Raw genomic sequence first — 13,578 nt, forward strand, 5'->3', positions numbered from 1 at the left:
TTAAACAACCATGGAGACATCACACACCCCTGCCGCAAACCTACATTCACTGAGAACCAATCACTTTCCTCTCTTCCTACACGTACACATGCCTTACATCCTCGATAAAAACTTTTCACTGCTTCTAACAACTTGCCTCCCACACCATATATTCTTAATACCTTCCACAGAGCATCTCTATCAACTCTATCATATGCCTTCTCCAGATCCATAAATGCTACATACAAATCCATTTGCTTTTCTAAGTATTTCTCACATACATTCTTCAAAGCAAACACCTGATCCACACATCCTCTACCACTTCTGAAACCACACTGCTCTTCCCCAATCTATATAAAGTATATATATAAAGTATTTATTAGTTGTTTTTTTGAATAGAATTATCTTTTTTATATACATTTTGTTATAGATTACCTTTTTAAGGGTTTTATAAAGTTGATATAAGGTTTAATGACACAGTTTTAGGGAATTTGTTGGACTATATATAGTTTCTTACGGGAAAATAAGACTAGGGAATTATTAAGTATATTCAATGTGTAGAATTACATTTAATGTTTACGAAAACGATCATTTTTAGATTACAGTAATAGTGATTGGACCAGTCAACAGATGCAATTGACCACTTGAAAATTAATATAATTCCTCAGTTATTATAGATCAGTGTAGCGTAATGAAACCCCCTGAAAAAAATTATATTTACATATAATTCTTTTCCTCGGTACAGGGAGGAGTTCGAACGGGGGCAAGATGGCGGCCCTACGCGCCTTGGCGAGGGCATGGCTCCTCCTCCTCCTGCTGGCGCTGCTACGTCAGGAGGGTGAGGCCCTGGTCATGGACACCTGCGACAGTAGGCCACACCAGGTCACCCTCAACACGCAGGCGCAGGCTTATATTGGTCAGTTGAAATGTATAATTACTCTCATGGTTTAGTAGAACATTATTATAATCATGTAATTAAGGTCATGTGTGTATTAGAGTCGTGGTAGAAAAATAATGAAAAGCACTTACGATTACCTTTCTCTGGACAGGAATGTTTGAATGTCTTAATTACTTTAATTACATTGATTACATTACCTTTCTCTGGACAGGAATGTTTGAATTTATTAATTACTTTAATTACATTACCTCTGTCTGGGCAGGAATGTTTGAATTTATTAATTACTTTAATTACATTACCTTTCTCTGGACAGGAATATTTGAATTTCTTAATTACTTTAATTATATTGATTACATTACCTTTGGACAGAAATATTTGATTTTCTTAATTATTTTAATCACATTACCTTTCTCTGGACAGGAATATTTGATTTTCTTAATTACTTTGATGACATAAATTACATTGCCTTTCTCTGGACAGGAATATTTGAATTACTTTGATTACATTGATTGATGTTACATTAATTACATTAATTAATTACGGGATAAAGCCAGTTAGATGATTACTACCAGTTTGGATTGTTATGTTTACCTTATACTGAACTTCCCTGTGGTTAGGGGGGTGGGTGGGGGGGGATTGTTTAGCCTTGCTGACCATGAATCACCCGCCCGGGCGCATAGGGTTCGAATCCCCCCCCGTTGTGGCGGTCGGTCGTCCCCCCCACAGTCAACCCCGGCTGTTCATCCTTTTCCCTCGTGTCCATCATCATGTGGTGTGCAGTTGGCCCTCCTGTTCCCACGTGGGAAGGGTCACGCCATAATCTACCCCCCACCCCTTTTCCCACACCCTCCACCCCTTTCCCCACACCCTCCACCCCTTTTCCCACACCCTCCACCCCTTTCCCCACACCCTCCACCCCTTTCCCCACACCCTCCACCCCTTTCCCCACACCCTCCACCCCTTTCCCCACACCCTCCACCCCTTTTCCCACACCCTCCACCCCTTTCCCCACACCCTCCACCCCTTTTCCCACACCCTCCACCCCTTTTCCCACACCCTCCACCCCTTTTCCCCACACCCTCCACCCCTTTCCCCACACCCTCCACCCCTTTCCCCACACCCTCCACCCCTTTTCCCACGCCCTCCACCCCTTTTCCCACACCCCTTTTCCCACCCCCACCCCTTCTCTACCACCCCAGCTAACATCACTAACCAACCCCAGCTAAGGCCACTAACCCAGCTAAGGCCACTAACCCCAGCTAAGGCCACTAACCCCAGCTAACATCACTAACCCCAGCTAACGCCACTAACCCCAGCTAACGCCACTAACCCCAGCTAACATCACTAACCCCAGCTTACACAAGTAACCCAGCTAAGGCCACTAACCCCAGCTCAGACCACTAACCCCAGTTAACGCCACTAACCCCAGCTAACGCCACTAACCCCAGTTCACGCCACTAACCCCAACTTAGGCCACTAACCCCAGCTAACGCCACTAACCCCAGCCAACAACACTACCCCAGCTAACGCCACTAACATAACTAACCCCAGCTAACACCACTACCCCAGCTAACATCACTACCCCCAGCTAACACCACTAACCCAAGCTAACGCCACTAACCCCAGCTAACACCACTAAACCCAGCTAACACCACTAACCCCAACTAGCGCCACTTACCCCAGCTAACACCACTAACCCCAACTAACACCACTAAACCCAGCTAACACCACTAATCCCAACTAACGCCACTTACCCCAGCTAACACCACTAACCCCAGCTAACGTCACTAACCCCCAGCTAACACCACTAACCCCAACTAGCGCCACTTACCCCAGCTAACGCCACTAACCCCAGCTAACACTACTACCCCAGCTAACACCACTAACCCCAACTAGCGCCACTTACCCCAGCTAACACCACTAACCCCAGCTAACGCCACTAACCCCAGCTAACACTACTACCCCAGCTAACGCCACTACCCCCAGCTAACGCCACTACCCCCAGCTAACGCCACTAACCCCCAGCTAACGCCACTACCCCCAGCTAACGCCACTAACCCCCAGCTAACGCCACTACCCCCAGCTAACGCCACTAACCCCCAGCTAACGCCACTACCCAACGTCTCTCAAACCTTACACCACTACCTTAGGTCCCTCACCACCCCCCCACCTCAACCCACCACCCCCCCACCCCACATTCCCGGGTCACGTGACCTCTGATCCCCCCCCCTCCCACTGTTGTAAACAGTGGGAAGAAAACGGGGATCTTGTGAGGTCAAGGGCGTGACCTCTGACCCCTTAACCCCCCCAACGTAAACCAACCTCTCCCCCCACCCCATATAGGAACCCCAGCGCTACCTATATCGTAATTAGCAATCCAGCCCGTGTTAATTACAATGTCATTAACCTCTGCTATTTCTATAGACATACCCTCCCGTTTTCTACTCATTCACCTACCGCCACTCTCTCTCTCTCTCTCTCTCTCTCTCTCTCTCTCTCTCTCTCTCTCTCTCGTGTGACCTCGCTCACCCCCGGTACCGTACGTAGCGGGGAAAGTGGGTCTCCTTGGCGCGGGGGTCGTCCATGGGAACGCTAGAGAGAGAGAGAGAGAGAGGCGTTACCTAACGTTGGTGTGTGTGTGTGTGTGTGTGTGTGTGTGTCTCCTAGGATGGACGGGGTATAGCATGTCGTTTCCCAGGATGATCAGTATGACTTACATACTATCTTTAAAACTCTTCATTTTCCTCCTGATATATATATATATATATATATATATATATATATATATATATATATATATATATATATATATATATATATATATATATCTCATCTGCCCTTATACATAGGTACCCATGTATATATATCACTCATCTACCCACTATACATGGGTACTGACCCATGCTGTCATGTCTGGATCTCTTTATACCCATTACATGGGTTCCTCATTATCTCTATTTGAGTAACATGATAGATATTACTCATCTGACTCATTTTAATGAGATAATGTACCGTGAATATGAGGAAGGTGGCTATGGCGGACCCCATGGTGAAAATGGCTCTTGAACTGGGTTCCAGCAGACGACATTAATGTCGCTGCATTTACAAACAAAAACTAAAAAAAAAAAGAAAAAAATACTCATCTTACTCTACCAGAAATTAACAAAGCCAAAGAAACCCTTATTTAACCTTCACGGAAATTAACAGAACCGAAAAGAAATATTTAACTTTTTCAGAAATTAACAGAGCCAAAGAAAACCGTATTTAACTTTCCTACATATTAACGGGCCATGAAAACGTTTTTAACTTTCTCAGAAATTAACAGAATAAAAGAAACCCGTATTTAACTTCCCAGGAATTTTGAGAATCAATTAACCCGCATTTAACCCTCTAGAAATTAACAGAACCAAAGAAAACCGTATTTAACTTTCCCCGGAAATCAACAAAAACCTTTTAAAAACCTTTACTAACCCCCCCTCAGTGGCAGCTGAAATATGCTAATTTTCAACATTATCGTCAAAAGACATCATGGTTAATGTCGTCTTACGCTCCACCCCTCCCCCCATGCGTGTCTATAATTCCAAAAAAAATTAAATAAAAAATCAGAAAATGGAGAAAACATTTCCAGTGTGACGTCACTTTTTGGGCGCCATGTTTGTTGTTTACAAACACGCATTGGGGGGGGGGGGAGGTAGGTAGGTATGTGACACGACATTATCAATATCATTATTTAACATTATTATTTAAAAACTAGGATAAAACCTCTACCGCCATGGAAAATTAACAGAGGATTTAACAGGGTTCTATATAGGAAAAGGTATATATGTGTATATAGGATTATTATATGATGCTTATATAATGATTTTTGTCATATATCTCGACTGTCATATACGCCTATATCATGTGGCCCTCATGTCTACCTCTATTACCACACACGCACCCACATTAACCACACAACCACATTTACCACACAACCACATTTACCACATACTTACCCACATTAACCACACACTTACCCACATTGACCACACACTTACCCACATTAACCACACATACCCACATTAACCACACACTTACCCACCACAACCCCACACTTACCCACTATAACCACACTTACCCACATTAACCACACACTTACCCACTATAACCTCACTTACCCATATTAACCACACACTTACCCACTATAACCACACTCCCACATTCACCACATACTTACCCATATTAACCACACACTTACCCACCACAACCCCACACTTATCCACATTAACCACACACTTGCCCACATTAACCACACACTTACCCACATTAACCACACACTTACCCACCACAACCCCACACTCACCCACCACAACCCCACACTTATCCACATTAACCACACACTTACTTACATTAACCACACACTTACCCACCACAACCCCACACTTATCCACATTAACCACACACTTACCCTCATTAATCACACACTTACCCACCACAACCCCACACTTATCCACATTAACCACACACTTACCCTCATTAATCACACACTTACCCACCACAACCCCACACTTATCCACATTAACCACACACTTACCCTCATTAATCACACACTTACCCACCACAACCCCACACTTATCCACATTAACCACACACTTACCCACATTAACCACACACTTACCCACATTAACCACACACTTACCCACCACAACCCCACACTTATCCACATTAACCACACACTTACCCACATTAGCCACACACTTACCCATTATAACCACACACCCACATTCTCCACATACCCACATTAACCACACACTTACCCACATTCTCCTTGGCTCACGCCAGAGCACAATGGCGGTGTGGTAAAAAAAATTCATTACTTTAAAATTCTTTTTTTTTCCCACCTGTCACCCCCCTCTCTCAACCGCAGGCGTGGTGGTGGGCGCGTCGCGGGCCGGGGAGGGCATGTACGGCTGTGGTGGGTGGCGTGGGCAGGGCGTGGCAGCCTACGAAGCCCTCAAGTGGGCTCTGGCCCGGGCCAACCTCGATGGCGGTGGGTTGGGTTCCAGGATCCTGACTGACTCTTTCGTGCCTGGCATCAAATTTGGTAAGTTCTTTTCTCCCCCCTGGGGTCCTGACCCCCCCCCCCTACGTGTGTCTGTCTACTGTCTTGTCTGTTATTCTGGAACTGTTTGGCTGTCTGTCTGGCTGTGTTTGTGCTTTGGCTGTCTGTCTGGTTGTGTTTGTGCTTTGGCTGTCTGTCTGGCTGTGTTTGTGCTGTGTCTGGCTGTCTGTCTGGCTGTGTGTGTGTTGGCTGTCTGTCTGGCTGTGTGTGTGTGTTGGCTGTCTGTCTGGCTGTGTGTGTGCTGGCTGTCTGGCTGTGTGTATTATGGTTGTCTCTCTGGCTCTGTGTGTGTTGTCTGTCTGTCTGTCTAGCTGTGTGTGCTGGTTGTCTGTCTGGCTGTCTGTCTGTGTGGCTGTGTGTGTACTGTCTGTCTGTGTGGCTGTGTGTGTGCTGTCTGTCTGTCTGGCTGTGTGTGTGCTGTCTCTCTGTCTGGCTGTGTGTGTGTGCTGGTTGTCTCTCTGGCTCTGTGTGGGCTGTCTGTCTGTCTGTCTGTTTGGCTGTGTGCTGTCTGTCTCTCTGGCTTTGCATGTGCTGTCTGTCTGTCTGGTTGTGTGTGTGTGTGCTGCTTGTCTCTCTGTCTCTGTGTGTGCTGTCTGTCAGTCTGTCTGGCTGTGTGTGTGCTGTCTGTCTGTCTGGCTGCGTGTGTGCTGTCTGTTTGTTTGGCTGTGTGTGTGCTTGTTGTCTCCCTGGCTTTGTGTGTGCTGTCTGTCTGTCTGGCTGTGTGTGTGCTGTCTGTCTGTCTGGCTGCGTGTGTGCTGTCTGTTTGTTTGGCTGTGTGTGTGCTTGTTGTCTCCCTGGCTTTGTGCGTGCTGGCTGTCTGTCTGGCTGTGTGTGTGTGTTGGCTGTCTGTCTGACTGTGTGTGTGCCTTCATATATTCATCTCTTCCAGTTTTGATCCTCCAAATTGTCTCAATATTGGGGTGTATAATATTCGGGGATAGGTAATTAAGACCCCCTCCTTCATCATCTGTATAATATACAATTAACTTGATAATGGTCTATTTCTTTTCATTCTTCTATCCCTTTTAGTTCCTCTACAAGAGAAATAAATGTGTATATGAACATCTGCTTCTTTATTGCAATGATTTGAACGGGAGACCCCACAAAGCAGCCATTTTGGTTTTATTAAAAACTGTCCTGAAATATTGACATGTTTATAAATATCAGCAGTTTAATAGTCTCATATATCACAAATCTATTTGTATTTTAAAAAAATGGTCGCTGGTCCTATAATAAACTTTGTACAACAGGTGTATTCCATTTCATGAGAATTTTACTAGAAATATTGATTTGATTTCATACCTAAATAGTTTTAAGAAAATAGGTGTAAGGTACAATTTGTTCTTACATACATCTTGTGGTTTAAGCTTTTTATCATTTCAGCTCATAATTTACCCTCCCCCGCCCAAATCTGTCTCATTCTGTTTTGAATAATCCTTTGATACACGTTTTTGGATATGTAATTAATGCATGTTTATGGTCTTATTCCTGTCCCATACTTCATATATAGTTTGGATGTAATGAATAAAAAGCACAATATCTATCATTTCCCATTCCCTCAGGTACGTATTTCCCATTTGATACACTAATGATCTCAGTAGCTTTGATGTCTTGGGGTTCCGGTACAGATACTTTCTATATGCTCATCTGTAGATACTCATTAATGCCTCATTACTCCTGTAATCTCCTTATCCCTCACTTGTCTCTCCTAGTCTGTGCATCAGCCTATTAGAAAATCATCTACTGCATTTAAATATAGTTTATTGGTAAACCTGTAATGTTCCATTAAAACTTCATCATGGGAAATTTGGGTCAGACTGGGAGAAAAAATGTCATTCTCAGTTTAAAATAATTCTTAACCCTCGTCATTGGAAATTGGGTCTGACATGGAACAAAAAATGTCATTCCACAATTTAACATAATTCTTAACCCTCATCATGGAAAAATTGGGCCAGACATGGAAAAAATGCCATTCCCCAATTTAACATAATTCTTAACCTTCATCATGGAAAATTGGTCAGACTGGAAGAATAACGTCACTCCTTAGTTTAACAATTCTTAACCCTCATCATGGAAATATTGGATCAGACATGGAACTAAAAATGTTATTCCCAAATTAACATAATTCTTAACTCTCATCATGGAAAATTGGGCCAGACATGGAACAAAAATATCATTCCACAGTTTAACATAATTCTTAACCCTCATCGTGGAAAATCGGATTAGACTTGGAGCAAAAATGTCATTTTCCCAATTTAACATAATTTTTGACCCTCATCACGGAAAATTGGGTCAAACATGGAACAAAATTGTCATTTCCCAATTTAACATAATTCTTTACCCTCATCATGGAAATGTCAGATGTAGAACAAAAAAAATTTAATTCCCCAATTTAACTTAATTCTTAACCCTCATCATGGAAAAATTGGATCAGACATGGAACAAAAAAAATGTCATTCCCACTTTAACATAATTCTTAACCCTCAACATGGAAAATTGGACCAGACATGGAACAAAAATGTCATTCCCCATTTTAGCATAATTCTTAACCTTCATCATGGAAAATTGGGTCAGACTGGGAGAAAATAATGTCATTCCCCAATTTGATATAGTTCCTAATCCTCATCATGGAAAAATTGGACCAGACATGGACCAAAAAAAATCATTTCCAATTTAACAATTCGTAACCCTCATCATGGAAAATTGGGTCAGATTCGAAGGAAAAATGTAATTACCAAATCGATATAATTCATAACCCTCATCATGGAAAATTGGATCAGACATTGAAGCAAATTCTTTTCCTTATTTAATATAATTCTTAGAAGTCACCTGAAATCATCAGCTAAAGTAATTGGTTGCTGATGAACCCTTCCCATCACTGGTTGCAGGGCTACACGTGTATGATTCTTGTGGCCATGGCGAGCGAGCTGTGGCTGGCCTGGGGGAGGTGTTCCCTGTCGTCCGTGAGGGCCCCTCGGCCTGCTCCCCACTGAGTAATGACACCCTCCTGGCCCTGGGGGTGGTTGACCTGACAGGCGTCACCTCCACCCACCAGCACCTGTCACGCCTCCTGCAGAAGTACCATGTCCCCGTTGTTAATGTTGCAGCAGCCACCTTGATCCCAGCAGAGGAACGAGGCAAGGTTGGTGTCAGTGTGAATTTTTATCTTTAACGGGTGACTGATATACCTATTTTCTGCAGGAATACTGATCCCCACACCATTTGAATCAATTCTCATTTTCCTTCCTACAGAAGCATTATTGGTTTTCCATTTTAAAGTTCCAAGGGTATATTTGAGGTTGAAAAGTCTTTTTTTTTTGTTTTTTGTTAGAATGATAGAATTTGGATGTGCATTTTCTAGTTAACAGAATTTGACAAAGTGGGTGCCTTTTAGATACCTTTCAATGTTCTAAGTTGAAATAGCATGTGGAGTTTTAGCTGTAGCATCTCAAACTCTCAATTTTAAGGTTTTGGAAAGCAAGCAGGGATTTGAAGTCGAGGGAAATAGTGGGGTAAAAGCATTCAAAATGAACAGTTTAATGTTTCCATAATACTTTCCTTTAAATGTAGCAAGTAGTAGATCATATGCTAATGGCCTTGCATATAGCATGAGGACATTAGAAAGTTGACCCTCCAGCTGGCAGTTAGCTTGTTCAGATTCTTTAGAGCTCTATTCAGTTTTTTTTTTTTTTTTTTTTGCCGCTGTCTCCTGCGTTTGTGAGGTAGCGCAAGGAAACAGACGAAAGAAATGGCCCAACCCACCCCCATACACATGTATATGCATACGTCCACACACGCAAATATACATACCTACACAGCTTTCCATGGTTTACCCCAGACGCTTCACATGCCCTGATTCAATCCACTGACAGCACGTCAACCCCGGTATACCACATCGATCCAATTCACTCTATTCCTTGCCCTCCTTTCACCCTCCTGCATGTTTAGGCCCCGATCACACAAAATCTTTTTCACTCCATCTTTCCACCTCCAATTTGGTCTCCCACATCTCGTTCCCTCCACCTCCGACACATATATCCTCTTGGTCAATCTTTCCTCACTCATTCTCTCCATGTGCCCAAACCATTTCAAAACACCCTCTTCTGCTCTCTCAACCACACTCTTTTTATTTCCACACATCTCTCTTACCCTTACGTTACTTACTCGATCAAACCACCTCACACCACACATTGTCCTCAAACATCTCATTTCCAGCACATCCATCCTCCTGTGCACAACTCTATCCATAGCCCACGCCTCGCAACCATACAACATTGTTGGAACCACTATTCCTTCAAACATACCCATTTTTGCTTTCCAAGATAATGTTCTCGACTTCCACACATTCTTCAAGGCTCCCAGAATTTTCGCCCCCTCCCCCACCCTATGATCCACTTCCGCTTCCATGGTTCCATCCACTGCCAGATCCACTCCCAGATATCTAAAACACTTTACTTCCTCCAGTTTTTCTGCATTCAAACTTACCTCCCAATTGACTTGACCCTCAACCCTACTGTACCTAATAACCTTGCTCTTATTCACATTTACTCTTAACTTTCTTCTTTCACACACTTTACCAAACTCAGTCACCAGCTTCTGCAGTTTCTCACATGAATCAGCCACCGGTGCTTTATCATCAGTGAACAACAACTGACTCACTTCCCAAGCTCTCTCATCCCCAACAGACTTCATATTTGCCCCTCTTTCCAAAACTCTTGCATTCACCTCCCTAACAACCCCATCCATAAACAAATTAAACAACCATGGAGACATCACACACCCCTGCTGCAAACTTACATTCACTGAGAACCAATCACTTTCCTCTCTTCCTACACGTACACATGCCTTACATCCTCGATAAAAACTTTTCACTGCTTCTAACAACTTGCCTCCCACACCATATACTCTTAATACCTTCCACAGAGCATCTCTATCAACTCTATCATATGCCTTCTCCAGATCCATAAATGCTACATACAAATCCAGTTTGTGTGTTGATATTCAAATTGACTAAGGTTGTAATGCATGAAAACTTGCCTTCAGGATCTAGAAATGCATGCTTTCATTAATAATTTATGGATTCTGCTGCATGTTGCCATGTGTTACAAGGTTTGACTCTAGCTGAATTCGAGTTAAGCAGATATTTTTTGGGTGAGTCTACATACATTTATGGGTTGAATCAATTCGTATGAGATTTGTCCCACTCAGTGTTTACCTTCCAAACCAAACAGATCCTGGTGCATTTGAGTACATGTTTTGACAATGATGAAATTTAAAGAAATGATAGCACCTACAAGACATCAGAAGGGTTAAAATAGGCAAGTCACATTTTATGTGTTTATGTTTATTGATATTTTACGTGCACCCACAAGGCATCAGAAGGGTTAAAATAGGCAGGTCACATTTTATGTTTTTATGTTTATTGATATTTTACGTTACTTAATATGTGACCCCACATTTTCCCTCTCTCTCATAACCTTACCACTAATGATTTACTTGATATTTAAAGATCAGTTTTATAGGTGAAGAAAAAGAATCATGCACTCTAAAATCACTTTACATTGGCTGCAGGAATTCTATAAGAGCAGAACACAGATTATAATCTTAGAAAAGGTGCTGTTGTATTGTAAAATCTTACTTAAAGTGTGTAAAGTCTAAGATTGTAACATCTCATTTTAGCAAGATGGGGATGGTTAACTTGAAGTTGAAAAAGATTTTTATACTTTGAGTTTAGTTTATTGTCAGCATGATGTACATGGTTTTGAAATAACGTGAGATATCATTTGATAGAAAATGTAATGCATCATTTGGATTTACAGTATTAGATACAGAACACAAGTTTAGCTTTAAGGTCCCACAAATGATAATGTTGATGATTCCCTTAGATGGTACCCAACCTGGCATTGGTAGAGACGTGCTCTAATCATGTCCATCCTGGATGAAAGAGAAATGAGAGGACGAGAACAATGAAATCTCTTATATCTCTTTGATTGCTTGTACACTTGATTCTTTAAGGTGAAAAGGTTGTAGGAAGAGGGGAAAAATGAAAGAAGGAAGAGAATTCCTCATCTTTGTTCGTTGAGTAATGGCCAGTCCCTGTGTGGCTGGTGTCCACTTAGATTTTGAGAGAAGTATCAGTCACTCGTGTACCAAAGGTCCAAGACAGCTCATGAAATCAATGGCAACATATGTAGTTGTTTTCTGCATATAGCTAAAACAATTTTTTTTACAGAGATAAGTGGTGATATTAAGTGAATCCAGAAAGATGCCTTCACATTAGTTGATTGTCATAATACCAATAGGTACATGATACTAATATGATGACATATACCTCCACAGGCCATACTAAAATTCCTCTCCAAGCTGAAGTGGGAGGCAACAGCGGTACTGGTGACTGAAGAGGAATACTCACTCACTGTGGCAAAGGTGAGATTCTTCACCCTCAGTTCATATCACTGTGACATAGACTTGTTTGAAAAATGTTGCTTCTGGTTGCCTATTCTTACATATCTCACATTGCCTATTTTTACATATGGACAGGAAGTTTTACAATCATGGGGCCCCATCTCCTATTCTTGCATTTTTATTAGGTAAGACTTTGAATTTTTAGTGCCGCAAGCATTTCCTTCCTCTTCACTCAGCTTGCCTTATGTATCCTTAGCTCTTTTGTCAGAACAAATGTTTCTTCATGATCAGTACACTTTCCTTATGCAGCTTCCACCTAGGCCATCTGTTTTGGATTTTCTTGTGACTTCAAAAGAACTGGTCTCTCTGAGTATTTTCATGGCTTTGTCTTCCTATACCTTTATCTTTGGACCCAACCCAAGAGTTCTCTGACTACTCAGGTGAGGAGACCAAACACTTGTAGCATACGCCATTTCAGCGTAGACTGAATTTATATTGTATATAAATAAGAGCAAGGTAATTAGATACAGTAGGGTTGAGGGTCAAATCAATTGGGAGGTAAGTTTGAATGGAGAAAAACTGGAGGAAGTAAAGTGTTTTAGATATCTGGGAGTGGATCTGGCAGCGGATGGAACCATGGAAGCAGAAGTGGATCATAGGGTGAGGGAGGGGGCGAAAATCCTGGGAGCCTTGAAGAATGTGTGGAAGTCGAGAACATTATCTTGGAAAGCAAAAATGGGTATGTTTGAAGGAATAGTGGTTCCAACAATGTTGTATGGTTGTGAGGCGTGGGCTATGGATAGAGTTGTGCACAGGAGGATGGATGTGCTGGAAATGAGATGTTTGAGGACAATGTGTGGTGTGAGGTGGTTTGATCGAGTAAGTAACGTAAGGGTAAGAGAGATGTGTGGAAATAAAAAGAGCGTGGTTGAGAGAGCAGAAGAATGTGTTTTGAAATGGTTTGGGCACATGGAGAGAATGAGTGAGGAAAGATTGACCAAGAGGATATATGTGTCGGAGGTGGAGGGAACGAGGAGAAGTGGGAGACCAAATTGGAGGCGGAAAGATGGAGTGAAAAAGATTTTGTGTGATTGGGGCCTGAACATGCAGGAGGGTGAAAGTAGGGCAAGGAATAGAGTGAATTGGATCGATGTGGTATACCGGGGTTGACGTGCTGTCAGTGGATTGAATCAGG

At 42.5% G+C, this 13,578-nt stretch overlaps 1 protein-coding gene across 1 annotated transcript in view; it reads left to right on the top strand.

The window, feature by feature from the left end:
• LOC139759010 (uncharacterized) overlaps positions 1-12,811 on the top strand; it is a 67,299-nt gene extending 54,488 nt beyond the window's left edge. Inside the window, exons 2-5 of the mRNA XM_071680893.1 lie at positions 725-895; positions 5,784-5,960; positions 8,867-9,120; positions 12,318-12,811. Coding sequence (XP_071536994.1) covers positions 748-895; positions 5,784-5,960; positions 8,867-9,120; positions 12,318-12,572 — 834 coding nt within the window. The 5' untranslated portion in view covers positions 725-747 and the 3' untranslated portion in view covers positions 12,573-12,811. The remainder of the gene's footprint in view (positions 1-724; positions 896-5,783; positions 5,961-8,866; positions 9,121-12,317) is intronic.
• The last annotated feature ends 767 nt before the right edge of the window (positions 12,812-13,578 follow it).

Source organism: Panulirus ornatus, chromosome 32 (assembly GCF_036320965.1).
Source record: "Panulirus ornatus isolate Po-2019 chromosome 32, ASM3632096v1, whole genome shotgun sequence".
NCBI lineage: Eukaryota > Metazoa > Arthropoda > Malacostraca > Decapoda > Palinuridae > Panulirus > Panulirus ornatus.